Genomic DNA, 21527 nt, shown 5'->3' on the forward strand with positions numbered 1-21527 from the left:
TTTTCGTTCGAGCTTTCCTTGCAGTTAAGGACGCCCACACGACTGAGTCTAACCAGTGCAATATACGTGTGTGAGGCCTGCCCAGAACAACCCCAGGCTCTTTCCTCCCTCTGCCAATGGATGGAGACAAAGCTGCCAACCCTGACTGAAAGCCAGACACAAAAGTCCCCAAGTCACCGCTCAATCAAAACCAACCCCAGTCAGAAATACTCATTTGGGGTTTAACACGCAGAGCAGACAATAGTAACATTGGAGCCTGCTAATGTTACATTAACTAAACAAGCAGAATGAGAGAAAGTCGTGGTCCAAATGTGGGGGAAAAAAGTAATCGTGGCGTTATTATGAATAATTGAGGCGAAGAAAGAACTCATCTGATCTGAACTCTCTTGGAGTGGCACAGGGATGATGATGTTGGAACAGTATGTACGCAGTTGTGATAACACGAATGTTGTTTATTGCTATCCAGCCTTCAGACAAATTAAGAAGGACTTAATTACGAGCATAGAATAAAACGTACGTGTTCACAACTTTGATACTGCAAAAGTGCTATTACAGCTGAGAGAACATAGAGGAAGGAAAGTATTAGAACATTTACTGGAAAGAGCAGAGGCAGTGATAGTCACACCTTATACAGTGGACAGGCGGAAGATGCTGCCAAAAGTGAAAGAAATAAGATATAAACGGTCAAGTGCATTATTCAGATTTATAATGTTTAGAAATCTAAATTAAATTGGAAGAAACAAGACATGGTGAATGGAGTGATAAAATTACAGTAACACTCATTGCAAGATGTCAATTTAAAAAGTTTTAACTTGATAAAGCAAGAAAGAACAGTATAAGCATATATAAGATAATAATGACAAAAATGGTTAAATTTTATTGAAATGTCTACAGCCTAAGAGTATGGGTGTTTCAACAGGATGTTCCTTTTCACTATAATCCCTTCAGTATTATTAAATTTTTAAATTATGTACAAATGCTACTTAATCAAATTTAGTAACAGTAGAATGATAAAATCAGAAAGACAGCTGTCTTGCTACAAAGCTCAAGTCATAAGCCAACATATGTCAACACAATTGAAGTTTTAGTTCCTCCCCTTCAAAACAAGACTACTATTACTTTCCCTGCATACATCTCAAGGTGATTTGAGGTATACACAGGATCATACATTTGTGGGTTTCAGCATATTTACAAATTGACATTGCATACATATGATTTTTAGATGCCTTTCTATGGTAGTTCATATGAGTCGTGCACATAATGTTAATACAGGCTAATCTATGAAGCGTAGAATATACAAAAATAAGTTATTTAGGACAGCCTGTGAATGGGAATGTCCAGGGCTATGACTTTAGGGGTCTCAGCTCTGCAGCGGCTGCTAAGAATTATTTTCTGAAGCATACTTGGCAAATACAAAGTGCTCCATCATTGAAAGAATTAAGGCATATCAGAAGGTAATGTTTGGGGAAGGGGGAGCAGGCATCTCTGGCTGAGGAGACTAGTGTTTGCTTAGAGCTGGCTTATTTCAGGCGGCATATGCCTGATACAGCCATCCTATCATCTTTCCAGAGCGTAAAGGAGCCTAGCCTTTTCCAGGACCAGAGATACAGCTCATGTCCCCAAACGTATATACATTTCCTATGTGATTATATCCATGGAATAAGACAGTTGACGTAAGATCACACTAATGCTTTCAAAAATGAGATCCAGAATTGGAGAGCTGCAGTGGACGGAAATGCTCACTGAAGGGACCAAAGGGAGATGGTTTCAGAACAACTTCCCCACCTAATGGTGGACTAATGTGAGGACAGGACCACTTCTCCCTGGGGATTTCTCCACATCAGACAACAGGTTTCTTACGAAGGAGCATTTTCCAAATGCAGCTCCTGACCTACTTCCTTTCTGCCTTCTCGGACAATCTTATCACAAATCTGGAGACAAGGACCCACCATGCGAATTTTCCATTCAAGGAGAATACCTTCTCTTTTGGATTTCATATGCTATGGCCCTCTATTATCCTGGAGCTCAAAGTCATTTATGATCATTCCTGGACCGTGACATTATAGTCTTTGTGATTTAGTAATAGAATAGGGGAAACATAAATTAAGAAGGCATTTAAATTCTGAGTTGGGAGCATATGTCATTGAGTAGATCTAGTTTTTTGTTTTTTTTTTTTCTTTTCCCCTTTTTATGTTTCTCCTCTAAATACACACCACACTTGCAAATACAGAAACAGTACATCTTTGTAAAGATCAGAAGGGACAATAGGAGCAATGTGCAATAATGAAGGGAGATGAAGGAAGATACAGACACTTAGGTGAAAACTCAAGGATAAATGAGGAAGACAGAAACACACCTCCGGAAGGAGACAATCTGCACGCTCATCCGTGAAAGAAGTCAGTGTGATGCTGGTCTCCTGTTTAAGGGAATCAGTTTTAAGTAAATCTGGCTGACCTCCCACTTCATTATGCACTGACTTTATTAAATATATGGTTATATCCTTTTTCTTTAAAGAGCACCACGTGACTCTAGAAATGATACATTTAAGTGTCATTGTTCAGGTTAAATACTGCCACTTGGAGTTACAATGTAAAATTGTCAACACTAGGAAAAGGTCATTGCAAAGAGATTCAGCGGTGTTACTGTTAGCAGTACTTTAAGATGACTGCTCAAGCAATTCCTGGAACAAAATATCTAGGATGTTGGGGAAGCAGAAAATATACTCATTTCAGTTTTTAAAATGATCTAAGTCCATATCGCTGAAATTAATTTATCCCCTCTAGATATGCCACATCTACACATTTATAAGAATTCGATTATCGACTTTTTTCTTTATGATCCAGTTATCCAAAATCAATGACAAAACTGTTTTGTATCCTTCAAATCTGTTACATAAAAGAATTATATCAAATTTAATGCCCTTTGAAATGTTACTATCCCAAGCACTGAAATAAGCATACATTTCATAATCTATAATATAGAAGAAAAGATAAATATTATGATAAAAGCGTCTTGATATGGTTTGGATTTAATAAATTGGTGACAACATAGGAAAGATTATGAGCTGACTGTTACATCAACTTTGACTTTGTAAGTTTTATAATTGTGAAATTTGTAAAGACCCTTCAATTCAGAAGAAAATGCTTGGGGAGGTATGAGCAAAACAGAAACTGGCATAGTTACTGTTAATATTTATTTTTGCATTTTCCAGTTTATAATAACTCCTCATTTGATGCCCAGCATACTTCCACTCCTCTATTAAATGTTTGAATGGGGGATTAGGTACAGCATTAGGGGTAAATAGCTATGGATTTGGCTAATTTTAAGGTAGAAGCAAGGACATAGTCACACAGTTTTTATGACTGTAAATTATGTCCTGGGGGGTTACAAACTAGTTGAGAAAATGCTGAAGACATAAGGTTAAAATATAAAATAGCAACAAAATAAATGCTCAAGACAAAAGGACTTGGGTTTTCTTAAAGAATTTAAAAAGGGGTTGCAATGGTTAAAAAAAAGGTGACTAAAATTTGGGCTTAAGTGTGAACTTGACAACTAAGTAAGATTTATGGCTTTAACGGAGATGAAAGGGAAAACTTCGTAACAGGAAAAAATGAGTGACAGTTTGGATTTAGGCATGGAGTGGTGAGCTGGTTAAGGAACTCTTTGGGAAGAAACCCTGCTTTGTAGAGTTTGCTGATTTCTGGTGTCAATACTCCCACCGTGGAGGGGATGCCAAGCTAACAGCTTGGTGTGAGGAACACAGCACTTGGGGGAGACGCACACAGCTGGCTTTTGGGAAGTCAGACCAAGCAAAGCATCGCGTGCAGACAAAAGGATAACATCTGTGTCTGGGAACACTAACAGATGAAAGGGGACAAGTCAGTTCAGACGAGGTGATGGAGCACGGGGACAGCATTTTCAAGGGTTTGCACTTAATTCTCTTTGAGTCACTGACATGGTCTGGCTGAGAGAGCACAGGTGATGATGAAGACGTGTGTGTTGGGAGCGGGACTAAGGAGGAGAGTGTAGGATGAAGGCTGAGATTCTGGATGTGGCGCTCATTTCACCAACTTGAAGCTGGTCTGGGTGAGAAGAAAACACAACTGGAACGGGACAGCTGGAGTGGGAAAGGGGAGACATGAAAGACAGTCTGACAGAATAAAAGGGGCAAGCAGGGCAAAGTGGAGAGAGTGACTGCAACGTTTCCACGGAGTGAATATCAGATACACAGCGGTAGAAATAGGGAAACAAGAATATATTTAGGATATCCAAGTGACAGCGTCCTTAAACAGTATCACTTAGTTGAGGGAATCAGTGAAAAGACAAGGGAAGGGACACAGAAATCTGGATTTTGAGGACACCACTATTTTGACAATAGAAGATGTAAAATAATTAATAGCACTAAGGAAAAAAAAGAAGAGAGATACAATAGACCTGAGGAACGTGCAAGAAAATGAGCATTTCAGGAGGAGTAACGGATGCGTGTGGTAGAAAATATCCATAGCAGGAATTTCTCTAGGACACAGGGATGATTTGAAGATGTTGGATCTGACCTCTGGTAATTACCAGCTGGAATACCTTGAACAAGTTATGTTTCCCATCTAACCCTCAGATGCCTCGTGTGTAAAATACTTCTTTAATAAAATACCTACTGTGAAGATTACACATGAAAAAGTAATGCCTGCTCATAACAAGCAATCAATATGTGCTAGTTACCAGCTGCAGTATTAATGGCAGTAGTAGTACTAGTACTAGTACTAATACCAGTTGTAGTAATAGTAGTAGCAGCAGCAGCAGCAACATGCCATAACTAAGATAAGTAGCGTTGGGAAGATCTCATGAGACTGCAACACGTAACAGAGATAACAAAAAAAATAGAAAAGTATTCATTAAATAGCATAGACGAAAAGATAAACAGACTGATGAGAAAAACACATTTTGATATGAGGACTTAAGCTAAGACTGTGGATTTGCCTGGTTACATACATGAATAAAAAGTTGGACATGGGTTCTTGTAATAAACTATAATGGAAAATAATTGAAAAAAGAATACAGATACATCCATATATATAGGTATAACCAAATCACTTTGCTGTATACCTGAAACTAACACAATATTGTAAATCAACCATACTTCGATAAAAAAAATTCAGACATGGGTTTGTGTCTTAACTCATCATATGCTATCTTTTGGAACCTTTTGAAAATTAAAATTGTGCTTCTTTACCCGTTAAATGAGTGTGAGTATTATCTCAGTGGGGTTTTGTGAGAATTCAGCGATACGATTCAGGTAAAGCACTTAGCACATTTTCTGAATTACATTAAGACCTCAATAAATGTAAGCTACACTTTAACATTTGAAACCATAAAGTGAGTTTTTTCTTAGGAAAGTCAAAACCTAAGAGTCAAAGCATGCCCTTTCCTAAAGTTACTGGATCAGGAAAATAATGTCACAGAAAAGACTAAAAATCACAAGGCTTCCAGAAAACTGATTCTAATCTTGCAACAAATCACAACAAGGAACACTTGCACTGGTGCAATCCCTTATGGTTTATCTCCAAAGCCCGAGAGTGTTGAAAGAGTCTTCCAACGGTATAATTTGATTATCAAGGGGTAGCTGCCATTTTTAATGAGAAAAAGGTAAAAAAGTAAACTTCAAAGCAAGGAGGCCATAAATGTGTGCATTAAATCTTAGAATGCTATGACAGTAAGTGATAAAAATATGTAGAAGTCCACAAGGTTTGAGAAACAGGATGAAGAAAAATTTGGATGTTTAAGGAACATATCTAAATTTGTTATTGACTTCACAGGGTGCAGCCATGGTTTCTTAGGTTACGTACAATATTGCTTTAGGGAACAGAATGAGCTGACATGGGAAGACCCAGCGTGATGTGTCTTGCTTTCGTTAAGTGGAAACTTTTCCAATGTCAATTCCAAAGCCATTTGCTGAGTCCAGGTGTCAGCTCATCACACACCCTCCCTGTACAGCACCTACCTCTGCAAAATGGGGCTGGGAAGTCCCACGATGCTCCATTCCCAGGGCTGACGATGCAAGTCAGAATGGCGTGACCTTCCAAGATGTAGCCGGAGAGACAGCTATACCGGATCTTGTCTCCTATGTTGAATCTTGTTCCGTGGAGAACTCCTTTCAGTATTTCTCCAGGATTTCCACATGTGTGGCTGGGTAAAACTATTGGGAGAAAAAAAGAGGAGAAAGAAATACAAGTTAAAGGAAGATTTTCTACTGAGATCAATTTATATCACAAGACATGGACCACTTTTGAACTACTGAAGTTAGCAAATCTAGGACAAAAATTATCTTAATTTTGTCAAAAAATTAAACAGAGAAATGGATTTATATTTTGTAAAATCTGTAATTTAGTACTTCTGTAAAGAAATATTTAAAAAGTTTAAATAAGTGGATTTTGTTGAGGGGAAGATACAGTTCTGCTTAGATTCAGTGTTCTAAATGACATCTAGATTATTTTTTTAATTATGAAATTCTACAGTCCCACATAGTTAGAAATCAGATAATACAGCTGAATATAGATATCTGAAAAAAATAACAGAAATACAGCTTGAATGAATATCCATGCCATATTTTTCCTTATTCCTCCAGGACCAGTACTGCCTGATACACACCAGTAATAAGTGTTCAATCAATGTTTGATGGATACAACTGAATTAAATAATAAATTAAAACTGTCATTTGCTAATCTATCGGACTTTTACAAAAATTGTACCACTATTCTATTCCAAGCCATCTGTAAGGCTCTATGCGTTTGGAGTGTCTGATTCGCAACAAAGTTTTTTTATTTTTTATTTATTTTTTTGTGGTACGTGGGCCTCCCACTGTTGTGGCCTCTCCCGTTGCGGAGCACAGGCTCCGGACGCGCAGGCTCAGTGGCCATGGCTCACGGGCCCAGCCGCAGCCGCTCCGCGGCATGTGGGATCTTCCCGGACCGGGGCACGAACCCGCGTCCCCTGCATCGGCAGGCGGACTCCCAACCACTGGGCCACCAGGGAAGCCCCACAACAAAGTTTTAACTATCAGTTTTGACAAGGCAAGTACTGTCTCACTTGCATTTCAGTGAGATAGCCTTGATTATGGTCTTTCTTGGCCTCCTCACTTTTCATATTGATAGGCTTCTCTGTCTAATTCAACTGCCTTGAAACCTAATGGACACGATGCCGTTTCACACTCATAGAACGTACTTTTGAACTTAACTGAGGCACCATTAAGTTGAATAGACGAAGTTGATGATTGTCAGCTACTGTCTCCATATTTCTGGTTTAAATTTAATATATCATCAGTAAGTTAGCTGCTATTATGTAGAATTCAAATATACCAAGGATCCTACCATTTAAAAAAGAAATGATTTTCCAAAAAAAAGTATTTCCAAATGAACAAAATTATTCTATTTCTGTATCCAATTTTTTGAATTGGTATAGGGGTACATTTTGTTATATATGTATAATACCGAGCACTTTTTCTTTGTTTGTAAACAGAGAGATAAATAGACATTTCCCAGTGAACAGGGAGGGAATTTCAGTGATTTCCAAGATTAATTTTATTTTCGTATTAAATACATACAAACTAAACTATATAGAAACACTGAGAAAACAAATACTACAATTTAGATGTTTAATATTACTGACATGTTTATGAAATCACTATATAGTCACAGTTTGCTCAGTTCTAGTTTTTAGAAAATAATTTCTGAAAACAGTCTACAAAAACCTGTTTGATAACATAATAGAAAATAATTCAGTATAATCTATAATCATCTATGGGTCTTTTATAAAAAAGAAATTCTGTTTTTAATTCCACATTCACCATCCCTAAGGCAATAAATCTGTTTTTTAAATGCTGTTTAAAAACATTTTTAACTGTCTGGAATTTAACTGTCTATGATTTCCTAAGGTAGAAAACTTTCAATTCTATCTTGGAGAATCACTTTATTTTATGACCCGGGATGCCCAACAGCCAGCCTGAGCTAGGGACCTTATAATCAGAGACAGACGTGAGACATGCGCTGAATTTCTATCATCAACAGAGAGAGAAAAACAGATGGGGTTGGGGGGGAATATGTGAATATGAATGCTTTTGGTGTTTTTCTTCCTTGTCCAGAATGAAAATTTTGATTTCAACCAACCTTATAATTTAGGAAAATAATGTTAATGTGAACAATGTCAGCAAGAGAATAGAAGTAACTGAGGATGATTTAAAACATTTACTTCTAGTTGCAAACACGAAAATGCAAACACGCACATAATACTACAAAGGCATCAGCCATTTCATTAAGACATTATCAAAATATCTTTTTTTCTTTTTTTTTTTTTTCCGGTATGTGGGCCTCTCACTGTTGTGGCCTCTCCCGTTGCAGAGAACAGGCTCCGGATGTGCAGGCTCAGCGGCCATGGCTCATGGGCCCAGCCGCTCCGCGGCATGTGGGATCTTCCCAGACCGGGGCACGAACCCGTGTCCCCTGCATCGGCAGGCGGACTCTCAACCACTGCGCCACCAGGGAAGCCCTCAAAATATCTTAAATTGTGAAAAATGGACAAAAATGATTATAGGTCTACACAAAGATTTATGACTCAGACACACACAAAAAAATGCCAAGACATGAAAATCCAGTGGCTGGACAAGACTAATTTAAAATAAACTCAACCCCACTGTCACTTCTGCCATTTTTATTTGAACCAACTTTTCAACCAGTTTCCCCGAAGATGGTGACGGTCTCTTGGTGTCTCCCAGAGCAATGAGGACACATTATTTAGTAAATACTTATTGAATTGACTTGGACTCTACCGTTAGTTTGCTTTAATCATTCCTTGAAGTAATGTGCACTCTTTCTCATCGATGCTTCAAGAAATTCCTATTAGGGTGATGGCAATCAGGCACCCAGTGCAGACACTTGTGGATGTGAAAGAATGTTGAAAGGAGCTCTGGGCACACTGCTTTCCTCTCACAGCCGGTTTCTACCCATCAGACCCCAGGAAGCCAAGTTTGTACACCCAGGGCTTGAAACCTAGGCTGTCATTCCAATTAGGCTCACTGAAAATCCCTCTATAACACTTCTGCTCCGGCAAGTGCAAATGGTCACAACTCAATGACTTAATTAGGCTATCACATCAAACCTTTGACCCAACTGTTTCAGTCATTAAATGGATGCCATGTCAAATCCCTTTCCAGAAGAAAAGTGGAAACATGATACTAAAATAAAATATGTCACTAATATTCATCATGAAATGGGACAAAAGGCTGGCGGACAGAAGTCTGAAATTCATCAGAGGAAGGGCAGCATTTTTAACAGGATGTACACAATTAATGAAATTTCATTAGGCAAGTGCATTTGGAAGCTGGCTCCCAGGAGGGTGAATGTCAGACTATTTGTTTACACTTGGCCTTTCCAGGAGTTTCACTGCAGCTTAAGGAAATAAAACCTCAAACACCCACCTGACATACACCCCTGGAAATAAAACCAACGATGCGTGATGTATTTGTCCACAGACTGCCCTCGCTCCCTCCTGAAACCTTTGGGAAGGATTAGAACAATCCACCGTACTCATCTTCCGGAATGCTTTGAAAGCTAGATTTTCAAATCTTGAAACCTGACATTTATTCTCTGTCCTGACTCTCTGAATCGTGGCCGTTTGGTGGGACAAGAAGATGCAGAGACAGCAGTTACGTGACAAGAGCAAGGAGGATTTCTTAGGGGCGGGGGAGAAATTTAATGCCATCCACTTCCAAAGTCTCTTTCTCCACGTGAAGAACAACATTTCGGGAGATATGCTGTGTAGATGCCAGAAAAGTTACAGGATCTGGATGAGAAGAACTCAAAGAGGAAGTGTTTTAAGTATAAGGAGTTTTAAGTATACTTCAAGGTGGGAAGTGGTAAGGTTTGGCCAAATTAAAACAGAAAGATTGGGCTTCCCTGGTGGCGCAGTGGTTGAGAGTCCGCCTGCCGATGCAGGGGACACGGGTTTGTGCCCCGGTCCGGGAAGATCCCACATGCCGTGGAGCGGCTGGGCCCGTGAGCCATGGCCGCTGAGCCTGCGCTCCACAACGGGAGACGCCGCAACAGTGAGAGGCTGGCGTACCGCAAAAACAAGAAAAACAAAAAAAAAAAAGAGAAAGATCATTTTTAAATGAAGGATGTAGGAGTGACAAGTGGCTACAGAAAAGTACCCGGTACAGTGGGTTATGTGGATCAGTATCAGACAGACTTGTGTTTCTCCTCCAGAAACAGACGGTATAATGTTGGACAAATTACTTAAATTTCAGTCTCTATGTCTTGACAAGGGGAATTAAAGATAAAACCTAGCAACAGGGTGTGCTGTGACACATGTATGAGGTAACGCAGATTCAACAGTTAGCAGGGAACATGGAAGAGAATAAGTGCTCAATATATATTAGCAATTTCAAATTTATTTTCCCAGTTCTAAAGCACCATGTGGACTTTACGGAAATCACACAAATGTAAAAGTATGCAGCGGTTCTGATATATACCAATTTTAGAAGCAATAAAACTAGAAAGAGTCTGCTAGAGTCTATATTGTCATTAAAATAAGAACATAGTCATTAAAATAAGACCATTGTCATTAAAAAGGGAAGCAAAGGAGAAAGACATTCCGGTTTTTAGCCATATTAATTCAACTTCATTATTCCTGCTCTAATATAATAATAATTAGTAACACTTATATAGCAGGTGCTATTAGCTAGACACTGTTTCAAGTGGTTTATATATGTTAACAGTATATATGAAGTCAGTGCCATTATTATCCCCCTTTTAGAGAGGAAGAAACTGTGGCACAGAGAGGTTAAGAAACTTTCTCATGGCCACACAGCTGGCAAGTATTGGTGATAGGATTTGCACATGGTGGATCCAGCATTTCTGCCCTTCAGCACTATAATAAACTTTCTTATGAAACTGTTGTCAACATCAAAAGAAATAAAGATAATAAAATGCCATTAAATCTGTCATGTTCTCAATAGAGCTTTGTTTGATATAGTAAAAGGAATATAAGGATTTGGGAGAGTTACGATGTTTCCTCAGGGAAAACTGAAGGCAAAATTATTACATGGCTTCTTAAAAATAAGTTTCAAGCTCTCAGGTAAATTTTCAGAATGGGAGAAAGGAGTCAGGAGGGACTGCGTAACAAAGTTAACACAAGAAAATGACAAGTTGGCAGAGGGACTTGAAATCTTAGAGGCTGGATTTTCAAAAGATTTTGAATGGCAGTTGTAAGACATTATAATCTTATAAGAAGTGAGAACACAAAAATGCCCGTTGGAAAATGATTTTGACTGTGTGAACTGAGTTTTGGGGAGCGTAAAGCATGTATGGCCAGGTGACCCCTGGGATGAGCTTACTGGTCTTACGCTTTAATTTTTCTGGTTGACCTTTCATTGGTTTATATCTTGAAGTGTAAGGGAGACACCGTTTTCACATCACTAACCTGGATCTGTGAGCAGCTGAACCTTTACCACCCCAAACAACGCAGGCATCAATTCAGATATAAATGACGGTAAATCTATGATCAAGGAACTAAATGGCAAATCAAGAGTTAACTACTGAGGAAGAAACAGCAACAAGAGGAAGAGTTTATGATTGTGACCCAGGAAAATAGGATGTGTGAATACGGCCATGATGGCCACAGATGCAGACTAGCAGGTTCAGTTGTGAACGTGAGTATGCTCTTTGTTTTTAAGCCTGTTCGCCGTCTAGGGTGTACCCTAGAGTTACAAGAAAATAGGTGACCACCAGAAAAGTTCCTAAGTTTCCTGATTTACAGAGTAACAATGGAGGGAAGAAAAAAAGAAAAATAATTGGGACCCCAGATGTAAATCGTCTGGAATACCCAAAGTTAATGGGGGAGGAGGGAATAATGATTAAACAAAATAGAAAAATGGCCAAAAAGTTAAGATCAAGACCAAACAGAGCCTAGGGGTCCAGCTGAGAAGCAATCGTGGAAGAATGGATGCCTGGTAAAATCAACGGCTGAAAATTAAGCGTACGTGATTGACATACATAAAGGAGCACAGCAACAAGAAATAACAGCAGGTGAACTTTTCAATTATCACTGAATTGCTGAAGAGAAAATTGTGTGTACGTTAATTTTCTCAGGTAAATTTACCTATACTTCCGCCACAAGGTAGATCCCCAATGCTTTCATTAATGACTTATAAGCAGATATACAATTTTTTTTTTTTTTGCGGTACGCGGGCCTCTCACTGTTGTGGCCTCTCCCATCGCGGAGCACAGGCTCCGGACGCGCAGGCTCAGCAGCCATGGCTCACGGGCCCAGCCGCTCCGCAGCATGTGGGATCTTCCCGGACCGGGGCACGAACCCGTGTCCCCTGCATCGGCAGGCGGACTCTCAACCACTGCGCCAGGGAAGCCCAGATATACAATTTTTTATGACCATCTTTCTTCTCAAAAGTGAACTTTACACTCAATAAATGGATGTTCAGTTGATTACAAGTTGCTCAATATTTATATAATGATGAGGTAAGAGTATTTCTAAAAATTGCAAAGGACATTGAAACAAACATGACCACAAGCCCTGGTAGATATCAAATTAATGAGAGCAAAGAAGCCAGCAACCACTCAGAAACTGATCAAAATGACCTGTGCCCCATGCTAAATAATGCTTCTGTTTACTCTCTAATTCATGATATCCATATAACAAGGACGGTAAGACCCATTCCAAAGGTTAAATGTTACATTAAATACCACTAGGGATGGTTAACAAAATTGAATTAAATTGATTCTAGAAAACAATTCTAAACTCTTTCTGAGTCACAGTTCATTTATTAATTCAAATTTTTAAAAATCTCACTATAACACTTCTGCTATGGGCTAAGTTACAGTATCAGGTATTAGATTTACCTTCCTGCTTTAATGAAGTTTAAAAAAAATCAAAATTTATTTTTTTAAATGGCTCTCAAAGCACTGGACATCAGTCAGTGTTGGAACAGGACCCTTGAGAGATGGGAATTAAATGAGAATCCCTAAAATTTCTCCAGCTTATTTCTTGGAGAGAGTTAGGGACCAAAGGCACAGGGAGTAGAAACCCAGGTTGAGTCTGACAGTCTCCCTGAGTTGAGACAGAGATGAGAGCCCCGGCGTGTCAGAGAAGCTCAATTTCACAGGAGGAAGAGAGTTCCAGAGACCTACAGAGGGCCCCTCTTGAATATTGGGTGAATTCTTACTAAGGCACGTACGGAAAGAAACGACCCAAGGCTAGTGAAAGAATTACCGGGGGATTAGAAGCAAAAGTGCCCAGGATGCTTGCAGGGCTGAGAAGAATACCTTTCCCAACAGGGAGAACAAAAACCTCCATCATTTCACTGGACACAAGTTAGTGTACTGAGAAGGCTCTAAGCTCAGCAGTGGGGAAAACACACTCTAGAGTGAATGCTGCCTGCGTCACGTATCAGAAACCTCACAAGCAACAGGATCAGAGTAGGGTGAGGCTAGTGAGGGGCCTTGCATGGAGAATCTGCGGGGCTCTCACTACCTGGGTTATTCAACTGTAGGATCATCCCTGGCACAACCCGAGAGTGAACGCCCACTTAAACTTTCACCCGAGGTTCCTAACTTGACTCACTCCTCATGCAGCCTGAAGAAGCAGTACCTGTAAGGATCAAACTGTTCCAAGAACTTGAACTACATCCAAAAATCTTTTGGGGAATACAAAAATATCCAACACCCTCCCAATTAAGAGTCACGATATCTGGTATCCAATCAAGCATGCCAACAGGCAAGACGATAAAATCCATAATGGGGAAAAAGAAGAAAAAACTAGCCAGAAATGACACCGATGGCTGAATTAGTAGACAACAGCATTAAAATGGTTATAATAATTGTATTCTATGTCTTGAAGAAGGTAAAGATCAAACAGGTTAACTAGACACGTGGGGGGGAAAAGACAGAGATTATTAGATTGGATTTTAAAAAGGCAGTGATACACTGATGCCAAGAAACATACTTTAAAGACACAAAGCAACAAAAGTAAAATGAGAAATATTAATCAAAAGAACACTTAAGTTGCTATGTTAACATCACACAGTTTTGTTTTTTTTTTTTCGGTACGTGGGCCTCTCACTGCTGTGGCCTCTCCCGTTGCGGAGCACAGGCTCCGGACGTGCAGGCTCAGGGGCCATGGCACACGGGCCCAGCCGCTCTGCGGCATGTGGGATCCTCCCGGACCAGGGCACGAACCCGTGTCCCCTGCATCGGCAGGCGGACTCTCAACCACTGCGCCACCAGGGAAGCCCCATTACACAGTTTTAATGCAAAATAATATAACCAAGGATAAAGAGGGTTATCTCACAATGTTAAAAGGGTGGACATAGCAATCCTATGTTGATTGTTAACCCTAAAAGGGGCTCAGCTTGATTTACCTGCAGTCATGTCTCTGAGGGCGGCGACCCCTCCAGAGGGAGGGATCAGGAAACTTCATTCTCCAGGTGATGCTACAGGCTTGAGCAACAGGAAGCCTCCCTTCATCTAGGCCTCAATCGCAGAGCTACAGCCTAGTTCCCTGGGACACCGACCCTTGACACGGGGGTTGGGTGCACGCACTTTACCTGGTGGGGCTGGGGGAGGAGAGGCAGCAGGGCTGGGCAGAGAAAGGTACTGAGCTGTAGGGCAGTCATGACAAAGCCTCAGACCATCCTCCAGGGAGCTCTGGATTTGGGTTGGTTTCCGGATTGTCTCAACTTGGGGTGAGGCCATAGCCCTTCCAGCAGACTACCCAGTTATGAGCTGAGGCTCCCCCCACAAACACACACACTGACAGGTGTAACGTTAGACGCAGCAGCTCCCTCTGGCCAGGATCAATTCCGGAGATGGTCTTAAGCAAGTGTTTCCAGCTGCCAAACTCCGGCACCCCACACCTTCTGGCCCTGACCCACCTCTCCAGGGGCCCACTGGCATCGCTAGAAAGGCCACACCCTTTCTTGTCCACTACCTTCTCACCTTCTCTGTTATTGCCACATGGTACCCTGAATGCAAAGCTTTCTGGTAACAGCTTTTCTTGTAAACCTGAAGGTTTAGGTATATTCCAGGAAATTAAAAAAAAAAAAAAAAACACCTCCGTGAACTACATATTAAATAGGACTAGTTTCAGATCCCACAGGGAAGTAAAAAATACAAACAAACAAACAGAGCTAAACCTTTCATTGCAATGAGGAGCCCTGGGGACAATCAAACTCACCTGGAGGCTGCTGGGGAGAGGTTCTGCCCCTCCCCCAGGGTATGAGGACACTGAAATCAGCACGAAGCAGTTACAGAAGAGGGGTCTGCACCCTCAGCGCCCCAAGAATGAGGAACGGGACAAAAGGCAGAGGAGGGGTTTGTCACCGGCAAAGCCCGTTAATAACTGCCGCCAGTGGGCCCCTGGAGAGGTGGGTCAGGGCCAGAAGGTGTGGGGTGCCGGGTTTGGGAGGCGGGGGGACCGTGGGCGAGCAGCTTGGCACTAAGGATCTCACGAGCAAGAAGGAAGATGAAGACTCTTATTTTTTCCAACTATTCTAAAGGAAGAGCATCGTTGCAGGGGTAGGCAGACAAAAAGCTTATCAGCTGTGCATGATATGAGCAGATCGAAGGTTTCGAGGACACTATAATTTAAAATAGCGCCCCCTTAGTGCCAATCAATGGAAAGCGCTAGCAGCAGGTGGAGATCACTAGCTTGGAGCCATCCGACAGGCTCCTGATGCTGGAGTCCAAATGCCGAGCTGAACACGATGGGAGGAGAGCCGGGCCCAAGCAGAGCCAGGGCCCCCAGGACACGGGTGCAGTCATGGCTCCAACAGGGGGCAGATTTTTTAGAATGAAACAAACTCAAGAATATTCATGCTATTAGTGGTGACTTAGGAAAAGAGCAAATTACTTTTAGGAAGAGAGTTATAGCAGAAATAATTTTAAAGAGACAACACAGTACTCAAAGCAATAACTATAAGATTCAAAGACTAAAATAAAACATGAGAACACAAGTGACCTATAAAATACAAAGATCAAATTACCCGCAGAGGTAATTTTCAGTCATTACAAGAGATGGCGTTTCCACACCCTGACCACGCACTGTTTCTTTCAGGCTCTTGGCACTGCTTGATTGGTTTTTTATTTTTGTTTTTGTTTTTTTGCTGTTCGCGGGCCTCTCACTGTTGTGGCCGTTCCCGTTGCAGAGCACAGGCTTCGGACGCGCAGGCTCAGCGGCCATGGCTCACGGGTCCAGCCGCTCCGCAGCATGTGGGATCTTCCCGGACCGGGGCACGAACCCGTGTCCCCTGCATCGGCAGGCGGACGCTCAACCACTGCGCCACCAGGGAAGCCCGTTTTTTTTTTAACATTAGGATATTTATGCCTATATTCATGTACATGTACACAACACATACACCCACACGTGTGTCTTACGAAGTGCACAGAAAAATATACGTCTGAGTAATTCAAATCAAGTCCATACATTAGATCCCTGTACACGGAAGTAGATATAATTTAAAATAATGGTTTTATAATTTCATTTAGATACATAGCATAGGTTTCATAGCGATTAAAAGCACTTCTTTTAATTTTAACATACATTTGTACAGAAAAAATTGAAAGTTTAACGATTTCTAAAAGTCATATGGCTTTATCTATTATTTCCAATTAATAAATTCTTGGCTGTCACTCAGTCTAACCTGATTGACTTTTTCTTCTGTGGGAGCCTGCACCTAGCTTCTAAAAATAGTCTTAAATTAAAGCTATGGACATAAGCAGTTTCAGTTTACCAGGCATTGGTATATTACTAATTTATGATTTTCATATTCATTTGAACTTAAAAGCTTTTTCCATGATTGAATTCATATAAAGAGCTCAAGCTTTATTAAAAAGAAAGTCTTTTGGAAAAGGTTAAAGCATGCTTCTTTGTCACGTTCTCTCTCTCTCTCTCTCTCTCTCTCTCTCTCTCTCGCTCTCTCGCTCTCTCGCTCTCTCGCTCTCACTCACACACACACACACCCCTCTTCAATATCCCTCCGGCTATCCCTTCTCCTGTGCATTTTTCCATCCATTTCCGGCACCACGGAAAGGGACCTTTCTACAACACAGTCAGGTCAGGCCCGCCCCTACTGAGAGCCTTCCTACTGAAGTCAGAATAGAACCCAGACCCCTTAGTAGGTGCTGCAACACCCACGTGGCCCAGCCCCTCGCTACTTCTCTGACCGTAACTCCTAACCCTCCCGCTGTGCTTCCGCCTCACAGGTCTTCCCCAAGGTTCTTGAAGAGGATGCACAGCACACCCCCTCCTCTGAGCCCGCACAAGCTTTATGACCTCTGCTCAGATTACTGCCCCCTCCACCCCTCCCCAGACCTTTACGTGATTTTTCTTATCCTTCGTGTCTCAGCTTGATCACCATCATTTTTCAAAGCTCTCTCGTTCAGCTGACCTAAAAGAACTCTGTTCTTGCCTCTTAGTATTTTCTCGCGCGTCATGTTTTAGTTTCTTCCCATCACTACTACAATTTTAAATGGTTTCATTTGCTTGCTTACTGGTCTCTATTCCACCCCAGAATTGAGTTGAAGGAGAGAAGGCTTACCAGTTCTCCGATTCACGTTTGTAGCCACAACACCTGCAATAGCACTTAATATACAGCGGAGACTTCAAACACGCTGTATGGAGTGAATGAATGAATCACTGAATGAGTGAATGAATGCACACACTGGTTGGGTGGGAAATTCTGAATTCCCAAGAAGTGGAATCTATCTTAATCAGAATCTTTATCTGAAGATGACAATTCGTAACATCTTAGGAAAGATCCTGCATCTCAAAGAGAATTTCAAACACTCCAGGAATAAATACTGGGTTGGCCAAAAAGTTCGTTTGGTTTTAAGTAAAAATAAAAGACATTTTTCATTTTCACGAACTTCACTGAACAACATATTCGTTAACCGAATGAACTTTTTGGCCAACCCAATACAAGCCTGCCTTTACACGAAGCCTGAATGAATCTCCATTCACATCAATGAGGACTCACGTGCTCTGGACAGGAAGGGAAGGCCCTGGACATTGCAGGAGTCATGTGACCTAAGCTAACATACAGAGACCTACAACACTCACTCCTGTAAGATGCTAGAAGCCTGCTCTTTATTTGTTTTGAAGTGTAGTGCCCTGAGTTACAGCAGCCTTTTTAAAAGAGAGAACCAGGGAAAAAAAGACAGGAAAAGGGGCAAAAGGATCTCACTGGGACTCTGTGCTGTGAGCAGACCTCCTGTGGACAACGTCTTGTGGGAACAACGCCAAACTTGGTGGATTTGTGTACATAAATTCATCTAGGTTTTGAAGAGTCAAGAAAATATACGACAAAGTCAAGTCAGACTAGGCAGTTTCTTTAAATTTTGGCCTGACACCAGAGGGCTGAGCAAGCCCCATAGCGTAAGTTAGCTAAACGAAGCTGCAAGGTTGAAAATGCTGGAGCAGAATTAAAGGCACTCTCTGAATATAAAGAGAATGGCACGTAGGAAATCAATTCTGACAGGCAGCATCCCATAATCAGGTCGATCTCTAATATCGATATGATCCATATTTTGCTCACCACATTATATAAGAACAAACTACATTCAGATAACTTGTCATGTATAGCATAAGGGATGTGCAAGGGCTTCTAGATTTTCACTTGGACATGATTAATATTCGGGACCTTATGTTACATGGGGAACCAGAAGGCTGTAAGTCTCTAATTTTTATTAGAATGATCAATAACTTTTACTAAAAGTTGGGTGAATTATTGATGAGGCTTGAAATTAGTTACTATAATTATGATAGAGGATAATTTATAGATCAGAAGACTTATTTATTCAACATATACTTGCTAACTTTCTGTTATTTACATTACAAATACGTTAAGAATCTTACAAAGAGGCTTGAGAGATGGTTTTTTTCACCAGAGTGGCTGCAACTCTCCATTTGGGGTTGGAGGCTCCCCTTACCCCACGTGGAATTTCCCGTGAAGATCACTGTAGAGCCGAATTTCAGTCCTATATCTGCGTATGGACATGTCACTGTGGCAGACTGGTAGTGGTCTCTCCAAAGCTAAGCTCCCCTCTTTTCTTAGAACGGACCTCCCCCTACCACCGCCAAGTTTTAACTAATGTTATGAACTGAATGTTTGTGTCCCCCTACAACTCAGAGGTTGGGATACAAACTCCTAAGGTTATGACAATTGGAGGTGGAGCCTTTGTGAGGTGATTAGATCACGAGGGTGAAGCCCTCATGAATGGGATTGGTGTCCTGATAAAAGGGACCCCAGAGAGCCTCACCCTCTTCCCCCATGTGAAGACAGAGTTAGAAGTCAGCAGGCTGCAGTCTGGAAGACAGCCTTCACCAGAGCTGGACCCCGCTGGCCCCTGGTCTCAAACTTCCAGCCTCCAGAACTCAGAGAAATAAATTCCTGTTGTGGACAAGCCACCCAGTCTATACTACTTTGTTATACCAGCCTGAACTGACAAAGACAGCTGAACATATGGCCACACAGAGAGGATCGTGTGTCCTCATCTCTCCTGAAAATAGGCAGGGACAGATGATGAAATCCAGAGCAGGAAGATGTGATGGGGAGTGAAGGGTGCCACGTGCAGATTCCTCGCAAGGGAGCTGCCTACCCTTTGCTCTCTCTTCTCTCCACTGGAAAACTGGAGAGGGGTTGGTGGGCTGCTCTGCCTACGACCGCATAGGTAAGGACAGGACTTTAAGGAATGGCTGCCTGAGTAAATAACATACGGAATGGAGTCATCTTCAAGCTGGTCTTCCTTCCCACCCCTACACTGTTGCATTAGAGAGAGAAGTAAACTTCTTCCCAGACTCAGCTGCTGTATTTTGGAGTCTTTTTGCTATAAGAGTTCGGTCTATGCCCTGGTGAGTGCAATCATCTAAAATGCGGACAATTATAACGCCTATAAAATTCATCACTCTTCCTAGTATGCTGTGATTTTGCATGTATGTAACTGATTTTCCTTCCAGACCATAAAACACAGATTAGGCAACTTCTCTGATTAATTATGTAATGAACGGACCCGACAATAGTGCCTTACACGACTAAGTTTAGTAAATGTTAATTCTCGTGTTTGCATAGTAAATGTTTGGGAGTTTTGTAAGGTGTCGTTTCCTGAAGATTTAAGATGACAACTCTCTTTATCTGGACATATAATAATGAAAATAGAAGCTCCATCAACATCCGTTTATCTGCAGGAACAACTATTTAGAAAGGATGTGTTTAAATACATTGTAATGTATAGAATGTATGTGCATTTGTACCCTGAGCTCCGTGATTTCTCCTTTAAATCCATAGACTTATTAAGAGAAATGAAAAGTTTTCATTCAGAACTGCTTTTTTGTTCGTATATTATTAGATGATAACAAAAACATGGCCCACCTACTTAAAAGCAGTTCGAGAAAAGAATATCTCCTATATATTCAACTAGTTAAAACTCTGCAGTTTTCTTATTCGAGAGCTGAATAAAATTAGCTTGGAAAACAAGATTATTTCACTCAAATGAATACGTTAAACAATTTCCATAATACCATTGCTGTTATCTTGAGAGATTTCAATAGTCTTCTCCAATAACTTTTCCTAAGCTAAAAAAAAATCCCGGGGCTTCCCTGGTGGTGCAGTGGTTGAGGGTCCGCCTGCCGATGCAGGGGACGCGGGTTCGTGCCCCGGTCCGGGAAGATCCCACATGCCGCGGAGCGGCTGGGCCCGTGAGCCTTGGCCGCTGAGCCTGTGCGTCTGGAGCCTGTGCTCCGCAACGGGAGAGGCCACAGCAGTGAGAGGCCCGCGTACCGAAACAAAAAAAAAGAAAAAAATCCCTCTTTATAACTACAAGTTTTATAGTACTACCTATTAATTGATCTAATACATATTTTAAGCTCATTAAACATTCCAAAATCACATCATATCAGCTTTGTGAAGAGAAAACGTTGTTAATATATTATATAAAATGTTTATATAAATTATTTCCTAAAACTAAAGGTCAAAATCAGTTCATGTTTAATAATCTCAAGAATTGTAATGGATATAAACTGTTAGTAGAAAAACATTAAAACGAAAAGGCTTCAATGTAATTTCAGATGCCACCAAAATAATGTACTGGAATTTTAAAAAATCACCATGTATTAGTTGGAGATAAAATGTGCTGTCATATACAACTAATTGGCTTGGTTATTTAATGTCTAAATAAATAAAATCTTTAGAAAAAAAATGATCAATAAATGTTATTTGTACTTCAAATGACTAACATTGAAAAAAATAGTAGGATTGATTTACAAGGGGTAATTTTTTTTTTTACTATGCTAGGTTTATAAACTTAGTAAAATAGTAAGTAGTAAAAATATAAATATAGCAAAATAGTAAAATATTGGTTCTATAAATATAGTAATAGTAAACACTCGAGGAATAAAGTAATTGATATTTAAGCTTTTAAATAAAAATATGCAAATGTGTTTACTCATCCTGCCTGGATTGTCCCCTCCTGAAAGGC

General features: G+C 40.8%; 1 protein-coding gene across 1 annotated transcript in view; it reads right to left on the minus strand.

Moving 5' to 3' along the window:
• Positions 1-21527, minus strand: part of CSMD1 (CUB and Sushi multiple domains 1) — a 1745896-nt gene that overhangs the window by 877569 nt on the left and 846800 nt on the right. The window contains exon 5 of the mRNA XM_024768064.1: positions 5996-6190. Within this exon, the coding sequence (XP_024623832.1) occupies positions 5996-6190 (195 nt within the window). The remainder of the gene's footprint in view (positions 1-5995; positions 6191-21527) is intronic.

This window comes from Neophocaena asiaeorientalis, unplaced genomic scaffold (genome assembly GCF_003031525.2).
Source record: "Neophocaena asiaeorientalis asiaeorientalis breed wild unplaced genomic scaffold, Neophocaena_asiaeorientalis_V1.1 scaffold16, whole genome shotgun sequence".
NCBI lineage: Eukaryota > Metazoa > Chordata > Mammalia > Artiodactyla > Phocoenidae > Neophocaena > Neophocaena asiaeorientalis.